General features: G+C 34.2%; 1 protein-coding gene across 1 annotated transcript in view; it reads right to left on the bottom strand.

Moving 5' to 3' along the window:
• The window catches only part of Dh44-R2 (Diuretic hormone 44 receptor 2), a gene marked incomplete at its 5' end in the record, with an annotated part of 201664 nt that overhangs the window by 150161 nt on the left and 41950 nt on the right, over window positions 1–9553 (bottom strand). Inside the window, 1 exon segment of the mRNA XM_067047906.1 lies at window positions 7205–7361. Within this exon segment, the coding sequence (XP_066904007.1) occupies window positions 7205–7361 (157 nt within the window).

The raw sequence follows: 9553 nt of genomic DNA, 5'->3' as shown, positions 1-9553 counted from the left end.
GTGGAGGTCGTCTTGGGAAGTGTAGGGCTCGGCAGCCCCCCCTTGGAGTAGGCCGTAATGAATACTACCTTGGTGCTGCTAGGGTTAAAAATGCAAACAGCGTTTATTACCAGATCTGCAATACTGTTGTTGGGAAATGTGAAGTTCACATTTTTAATACTATTTACCTTCCCAAACTACTCACAATATGGAAGTGAGAGCTTGGTCCTTCTCAACAGATTGAGGAACAGAATCACCGCCTCAGAAATGAAATACCTCAGAAAAGTATCCGAATACGAAGGGAACACTTCAGGAAACCCAGAATAAGAGAGGAGCTAGGGGTGAAATCACTATCTGAAATTCTTGAGAAGAGGTAGTAGAAATGGTTCGGACATATATGCCGAATGGATGAAGACCGTCGACCACGCCAATTCTCAAAGCTAGACCAACAGGCAAAAGACTTAGTGGAATGCTGTTAGATTCCATGAGTACGTTGGCCAGAGACCGGGACAAATGGAAAGCTTGGACCGAAGCACCTCCACGCTGAGAGGCACTGAGGAGTAAGGAAAAGAAGAAGAAGAAAGATATCTTTTCGGGTTTAACATCCTCTCTGGAAAATAAATATAGAGCTTCATTATCATTCCCTAACTTTTTGTTTGATATGATTGAATTAAGATTAGATTAAGAAAAAAAATTATTAAAGAAGTAGTAAGTCAGATTCTGAAGAATTTATGTGATCTATACCAGAAATAATATCCACTTTGGTCAGGGATAAAAACCTTGGTTTAATAATTGATTTTAGGGAACCTTACTTCCTAACTAACTTATATTATTATTTACTGTCAATATTATCTATTTTCATTTTCAATAAATTGTTACTCTTAAGTCAATAGTTCATAATTTCGAAAATATCACACTCATCAGATCCTTGTTCAAATGCAATAAAAATGGCCATTTCTTCCCTATCGGCATATTTATTCCTCTATTGCATAAATAAAACTAAAATCCTGACCTCAATCCTTTACCTAGGTGTGGAGAGGCTCCTCATCTATCATCACAAGCTGTCAATCACATAGATTATATGATCTCACAACACCTCTCCTTACCCATCCATCGTATCAAATTGCACACGGAGTATCATTCCTTCGCTAACTCTACAAGATTACTCTGCGGAGCTACAACTCCATCGTGTGGCAGATTATCAGGGACATTATACTTTAAGGATCCAGGTACAGTATCGGAGAATTCCAATTCCCCTTGCCATATGAGCTCATATTCTTTAACGGGCTGAAGTAATATTCTAATCCCCTGTTCCGAGAGAACGCTCTGCCTCCAAATCTTGGAAGGTGGGAAAAATAACATCCCATTAGCTGACGTTCTCGTTGAAGAAAAGTGTGCGATATACTACCGATGAAAACGCTGCCAAAAGCAGACTTTAAATCCAACCTTAAATAGCTTCAGCAAACAATGCCTTTGTGTGAAGAACCTGCTGTTCTTCTGCAAGTATTATACAAAGATTTAATTTTAGTGCATATTTTATATAGGTACCATGATTTAAAAGTACATATTTGAGAAAAATATGCATACAAGTAATAATAATAATAATATAAAAAATAAAATACAATAGAGAAACTCCCTCCAAAAAAAAAAAAAGAAAAAATGCTAGCTCTAAAGGCCTATAGGCGTATAGTAGCGTCTGAGTGGGTCTCGGTGACAGACTGAGGAGCATTATGAATAGCTCTGCAAGATTTGTAAATGGGACCCCGAGACATTGCCGTGTTTCACACCATTACGCTGAGTTAGGGTGGGTCTTCCCTTCCTTCCATAGATAATATTTCCCAGGCATATTCCTTTACCAAATAATTAATAATCATCAGCATTCCTATTTCTACGAGTCCCCATTCCATGTCACGGCCACATGATTTCATTCTCCTGAAAGAACAAGAGCCCAAGAGGAGAAAAAAGGCAGTTATTTTACCCCAATTGTTGATCACTTTAATAAAAACTATATATAATTACTATTCCAAATTGATGAGTCAGCCAAGTATAGGTCGGAAGAATAAAAACTGGTGGATGTTTCAAAACGTTAAAATTTTTTTTTTTTTCATTTAGAGCGCTGTATCTGTAAAACTACCAACAACACTAGAAATTCTAAGAGAACATCAATTAAAGTAGATTAAATTTGGTAAAATATTATACCTAATAGATAATAGCTATTTACGTTCAATAGTATTCTAGATATAGCTTTTCAAAAAGCAACATTTCATAAAAAAATGTACTGAAAGATCATTAGTAAGTGAATTTATTTTGAGAAATCTACATCTTAAAAACTATTCGACGTACAGCTGACTATTAGCACCCAAATTAAAGGTAGTTTAATGGACTATAAAGTAGCTAATGACGTTTATTTTTGTAAGAATAGTATTTTTCCTGATATTTGATTAAATCAATATAAATTGATTTATAGTTGTTCAGAACATTTTTTATTGCAAAATTTATATTCATATAAGAATATAATAAAACCTACTACCCTATACTTGTCATTAATTGATTTATAGTAAGTTAAAGTACCTTCTAGAACTATAAATTAACATTTTATGAATTTATTTGTTCAAATATCATGAATACAACTACTCAAGACTATTGGACGTAAATCGCTCTATTAATAATAATATTTTAGCAAATTAACTATACTTTAAATAATGATCTCTCAGGTTTTCAAGTTTAGTTGATAGTTTTAAAAATATAGAGCTCGGAATAAAAAATTATTTTTTTTTTAACGATTTAAAACAGCTGCCATTTTTATTTCCCCTACCTATACTTGGCAGACTCATAAATTTTGACTAGTGATAATGCATAGTTTTATTAAAGTAATTAAACATTGTGGTGGAATAACTACCTTTTTTTTTCCTGGCTCTTGTACCATCCCCCTATCCACAGACCAGCGTCATTTTAACATTTTAATTTACAGCTCCATCGTCCGAATATCACCTCTTATGCAGAGTTACAACTCCATTTTCTAATTCCAGTTTTCACTCCAGATAAATTACATTAAGTAAATAATAATAAAAGTTTTTTTTGGTAGTTAAATTGTTATTTTTTAAATGCGCATCAAATTATCAACGAATGTCACTTATGATAATAAAAAATAAAAATAACTATTATAGTATCCAAAACCAAAGAGCATTGATAATCATTGTTCGATATGAGAAGTACATTAAATGTCAAATGTACTTACAGCTTATAAGAAAAATGAATAGGACCGAAACAATGTTAAATAAATGAATACATTTTAATGATGTTTTATTTTCCTGATAATGAAATATGGAATAATATTATATAAAACCTTCAAAAATAGATTTTTCACGTTAATTTAAGAGTAATATTGACAAATAGCTTTATTTTCTATCTTAAGTTATTGAAGGAATAAATCGAATTAATATATACTTTTTTTGCAAGAAAGTAACGTTTGCATAATATTGAAGATATTCTTAAAATGATCTTAAGTGTTTTTTTTCTTTGATCCTCAGAACTTTGCTTTTTTTATTTGTAGAAATATCAAGGCGAAATTGTCCTGGTATATTTAATGATGACTGCAAAAAAGTAACAAAAAAACCCTTTGTTGGAACTTTGCAATCATCCTATTCAAAGGGAACACTGAATCGTCTTGCCAGCTAACAAACCCTTTCCTTGGTTTTTTTACAATTTTTTTTTTGGCAAAGTTACAAACCACAGTAGACTTTACTCTGTTCATCTCATTTTAAAAGGATGGTGTATAGAACATTCACAATATTACTATTATCATTTTCTCTCTGTTTTCAAAGGATTTCAATTACGTTTGTTGAGTTGACTCCAGCTTATTTTTTGTTTGTATTTTTAAATTGCTCTCCATTTTTTTTTTTATCATCTTCATGTCATACAGGTTATTACATTGCGAATAGAAATCTTGTTTATTTTTTTAATGTTTTGTTCCTTTTATTATTAAAATAAAAATTGAATTTATTTTGTAATTGACCACTCGCTCTGAATGATTTATATTGAAGATCATTTATATGCATATTATTTCTGTGCGTTTGTCTGTGTATTAAATTAGTAATTCATACATCTACAATATTTCAATATTATATCTATAAATAAATGCGGGGGAATGTAATTAAATAGCAGATGCAAAATAATAGTCATAAATATACAGAGAAAAGATTGAGTAAACTTTATATAAAATAATTGTAAAATTTTTTGGAGTGTATTTTTAAAAAAGATCTGGGAATATACATACAAAATAGTGTAAACAAAATTTCCGTCGATGGTTATAAAAGTTCTAGTATTGTAAAATTATGGAAAACAATTTTCATTTCCAAGCTTCCATGAAGAAATAAATAAAAAAACATATCTATCAGGCAATGTTGAAATGAAAGAAATAGCTTGATGAGTGTTTATAATTTAGCAAAATAATGTGTATAACTGAGGGATATATATCTTCATTGTTATTCATAAGCAAGTTATAAAACCATTAAGAACGAATTGTACACAATTATGGGGTGCACGAGTACCATTAAAACGAAAAGCACCGCGGTTTTGTAGATAAAGGGCTTGGGAGATCGTTAAGGGCCCTCTAACTGTAGAAATGATTGAGGTCGCCTCAAGAAGATATCAAAGATATAGTCGAGAAGTTCCATATAAAAGTCAACAATCAAGTATGCTTCTAAATGTGGAACGATCAACAAGACGATAAAAAATAGGAACCCATTCTTATTTTTAGTTTTTAAAATGCTCTAGAAAGCAAAATGCGAGAACGGTCACTCATCTATCAAAATATGGCACATTTTATTAAATTACATTTCAAATTTTATTTAATATTTTGTTAGTTTATTTTTAGTAAGTTGAAAGTACTTCAAATTACATTAAAAATGATGTCTTTATTTTTACTGTTCCTTTCTTTTTTCCTCCCTAATTTCAATTAGAAAAAAAAGAAAATTGTAAACCAGCTTCTAAGCGTTATTATTAATCATGAAAATACATTATTATTTTGTTGTTATAATGCTTAATATTGTTATTCACTGTAAGTATTATATTCGGATTAAAGTATTTTACTTCCCTTATTAACAATACTCGATTATACTCATATTATTTATTCTATTACTTTTGATGTGAGTAAACCCTGTGAGTTCGTGAGCCCCTGGGGCACACCCAGTCTTTATAAAATGAGCACCAAAAAGGTTCAAATCCTGTTTGCGGGGTCGACTTTTATTTCTGTGACGGTTCCACGAAATGAAATCTTGACCCTCCACCGTTAAAATAGGATGTGACCCGTTAGATAACCCGTGAATGTCCAAAATGACCAGGAAGGGAGGTCATAAAAAAACCTCCCTTTCTGGTCATTTTTGAAAAAAAAAAACTGATATTCCAGAACCAGTACTTCCTTACTAAATACTGGCGAGCCCCTAAGCTCGACCTACGAAGATAAATTGACCTTATTTACTTTGCTAAAATAATCTCAGCTATAAACCATCCAATGAATGATTTTTTTCTAAATATATAGCATCTAAACCAGCAACAAATCGACTTAAAAAAGAGAACACCGTTTACCGTCAGGATTTAGACATAGAAATACTTACTTCGCAAGTGACTGTAATCCCTTATCCTTGGGGACTTTCCTCCCCTAAACTTTGTTTTGCCCTTTCAAGTCTCCTTTAAAATAAAACCCCACCATATCGGTATAGATATGAGTTTCTTGGACAGCAAGACAAATTTGGTGACGCCGACTTCACTTATACTGATGGCTCTAAATACTCCTTAGGTGTCTTGATTGTGTACAATGATCGACAGTACCTATTCTCTCTGTCCGATATGTTGTAGCTATACAGCTGAAATGGCTTCAATGTACAAGAGCTTAAATGTCTTTCATCCCCAAAAAATTACAGGTTATCTGTACAGATTTATTATCAGTCCTACTCAGTTTTAGATATATTTTCTCAACAAATCCGCTTAATCAAAAAGTATGTTGTTCACAAAAGTCCGCGCATAACCCACGGTTATCTTTTTCGGTTGATTTTCCATTTTTATGCCAGACCTATGAAACGCGACTTACTGTTAAACACATTTTAACTGAATACCGAGTATATGGTTTCCTTAAATCTTTATGCGATATACCATTGCATCTCCATTCTAGTTTGCTGGATAACAAACAGACTGTGGATAAACTTTTTAAGTTTCCCAATCCCTCAATGCTCCTTACTTTGTCACAAATAAAATCATATTTAAAGACCTTAATGTTCCCTATGTAACCGATCTAGCCCGAACCAGATATCACTCCTTCCATTATAAACTCTCTAACCACTCAAACCGCCTAGTTTCTAATTTTGCATCCTCTTCCATTTCTGACAATCCTCCGAGGCGCCTGAAAAGAAGATGGCCACGAGACCAGCTAATGTAAAATGTCATTAGAGTGCTACCAATGGGTAGTTTCTCTACACGCCTGTAACACTCCAATTTGACTTTTTGATCAGATTTACTAAATGTATTATAATATACAGTTGTAAATAGCAATAAATAAATATTAAAAAAAAAAGTATCACTTTGCAGTCTCTTTATATTTTAAATAATTGTTAATTAGTTTTCAAATATTTAAAATCGTAATTCACTTAATATACGTAAAACAGAACTTAACAAGTTCCCTTCAAAGTTTCCCAATCACTCCTAACTTTACCATAAAATTCAATCAAATTTTATATCAGTTTACCATATTGCAATAGTTAAATTTTTCAATATGATAGTAGACATGAATTCGGATCCTTGTCCCCATTCAGTGTGTGGTCGACGGTACAGCCTAAAAATCATTAATTACAAGTTTAACCTTTGCGAAATCGGAAATGAAGGCAATAATGACCCATAAGTGGATTATGCCTTAAAATAATTAAATACCAAAAAGTTCTTAACCTATAACCCTTTTTGCTCATAAACAACTAACAATTTTTCACAGCTTTTATACTCATTTTTCAATCATAATTCGTCATTATAAAGTTTCTTGAACCAGACTCAGGTGCCGTAATGATAACTATTATATGTTAAACAATTTTCTTTTTTGTCTTATGCATTCTGCTAAAGTAGAACAGAATAAATGATGTTAGGGTTTAAAAAAACATTATAAAATCTATCAATAATATCAGAATTTTATAAATGTATCACTAAAATTAAATTACTCAGACAATAATTTTATATTACTTACTGGAGGTATCGTAGAGTACGCCATGTATCTCCTCCCTGCAGGGCTGCGAGGCCAAGACAGCAGGCCCGGTGGGGCCCCAGCAGAGGGCTCCGTCGAACACAGCGGGGCACCAGCCCTCTTGGTAGTGATAGGACCAGCGCTGGAGGCATTCCTCTCTCTATACCATTGAAAAAATGTATTAATATAGTTTGGAATTGTATAAAGTTATTCAAGTGTTGAATATACAAAACATGATTTCGTCAAATCATTTAATTTGGAAATACATCAAAGTAGTATTTGTTGATATTCATCTCTTAAATGATTGTGAAAAAATAAATAAAACGAACTCATGATTGAACACACGAAGTTTATTAGTTGTACAACTTGTTATTATTCTTCAGAAAATATGATGCACATTTCTTTTACTTATAACAAAATGAATTGACGGAAATTAACTGATCTATACGAAAAAAGTTGAGGTAATTCAAAGGCATCTTGGTGTCATTTTCAGTCATGAATCGTTAAATTTTCCGGGCTAAAGGAACAGGGGGAGTTAATAGTCCAGGGACTTAAGGCGTCCGTCAGCAGCGAATCCGCTTCTCATCCGGCCTACGGGGAGGGGGAGAGGTTTGAATTTACTTTGTGGTGACTCCACGCATTGAAAGCTTGACCCCTTCCACCATGGTTAGAATTGGTTGGTTGGTGGATTTCCAATTTTACCTATTCCACTCCTATAATTTTCTTCTACTTGAGTCCAGTTTGCTTACCTATTGGAACATAGCGCTTTTCCGCTCCCCTTATGTTTCCACTACCTATTCAAACCGTAACTTCATCTCCTTACTGAATCTCTCAAACTACGGAAGTCTGAAATTTCATCCCTCAGCTTGTGGTGTGCCCTTGCCGATAGTACTCGAGATTCATCTCCCTACACTATCGGTATCCCATCTGGATTTCTCCTTACCCCATGCTTTCCTCTGATCCTTGCCTCTCCAAGAATATGACGTCAGAAATGATCGTAGTAAATTGACGTCAAGACCTGATAATATAACAACAACCTCGAAAACATACTGATAATAGTTAAATTGTTTTAACTAATATGGAAAATTGTTAAATTAAACTCTGTACCACTACAAACCCATGAAAGGTCATGGGTTCAGTACTTTGTGAGGAAGAACTGTTACTAGACCAACGGTTGTGCAAGAAGGTGAATCACGCTTGCCCGCCAGATTTTTACCCAATTAAGGGTACCTAATTTACCCTAAAAGGGCTCCATAACCCACATGAGTTGACTCACAGCTACAGTGTAACAGAAAACACTTTTCTGCCCTGCCGGGGCTGAATCTAACTCTGGTCCTTGGAGTTAGTAGCCACGTGCCTTACCTCAGGGGTACCGCGCTCCCATGGAAAATTGTGAAGGTGAAATGATCACATGAGTTCGGTGTGCTTAAGACTGTTTTGAAGTATTTTCGGCACAAATTACTAATGATAATATTTGAAATCTCACTTTACATTTAATGACACTTTTACTCGTCCAGTAATATACTAATTTAATATGAAGCTATTACTTATTAATAATAAATAGTGAATCACCACTGTCGGATTTAAGTAATCCGATTTTTCCGTTCTTTTTTTGGATTTATATAAAGTCGGGGTCGGGGGTCTCATTTTCTGATACCCCCCCTTGCCGCAAACACCGGAAGACCCCGAAGACGCTCCGACTGCAATGCCGCCCCAGCCAAAGCATCATGCAAGCTAGGACCTGGCCTACCCCTACCATCACGCCAGGCTCCAGGACACGCTGGCCAGCCCTCGAAGAGTAAAGACGTCTTTTCAGACACAGGCGAAGGTACACGGTCTTCACCGTTTCGCCCACCGTATACCTCGACGAGGGAAGCGGCTATATGACGAGGAAGTGACCGCGACAGCGAATTTCCAGACGTCACCAGATAGGCACATTGTTATTTATGCCATGAGACCACCCAAACTTGTTTGTCCTTTTCTTATATTACTATAGATGAATAATTTATATCTAACTCACTAACTAGTTTGCCCCTCCAGGGAATTAACATTATAAATTAAACAGAAAATATATGCATGGTTTTATGAGCAGAAAGTGTCTCACAATTTCTAGCCCCCCTTTTCCACACACACTAACTTACAAACATAAAATTACACTCCGGACACCTGCAGTATAGCACGAGCAGGTCCCGATGTAACAACCACTATAGTACGAATACTCCTTTTATTGGGAAGGCAATCAGAGAACCCAATAATATACAACTTTGAAAAGGTGAGATCCCTATTATTTAGACATTTGGTACTAATATAGAAATGAGAAATAAAACAGGAAAGATTTGTGGAACTGTTTTT

The sequence above is a fragment of the Halyomorpha halys genome, unplaced genomic scaffold, assembly GCF_000696795.3.
Source record: "Halyomorpha halys isolate HHAL.00 unplaced genomic scaffold, Hhal_1.1 Scaffold589.1, whole genome shotgun sequence".
Classification (NCBI taxonomy): domain Eukaryota; kingdom Metazoa; phylum Arthropoda; class Insecta; order Hemiptera; family Pentatomidae; genus Halyomorpha; species Halyomorpha halys.
This window is presented reverse-complemented; position numbering and strand designations above follow the sequence as displayed.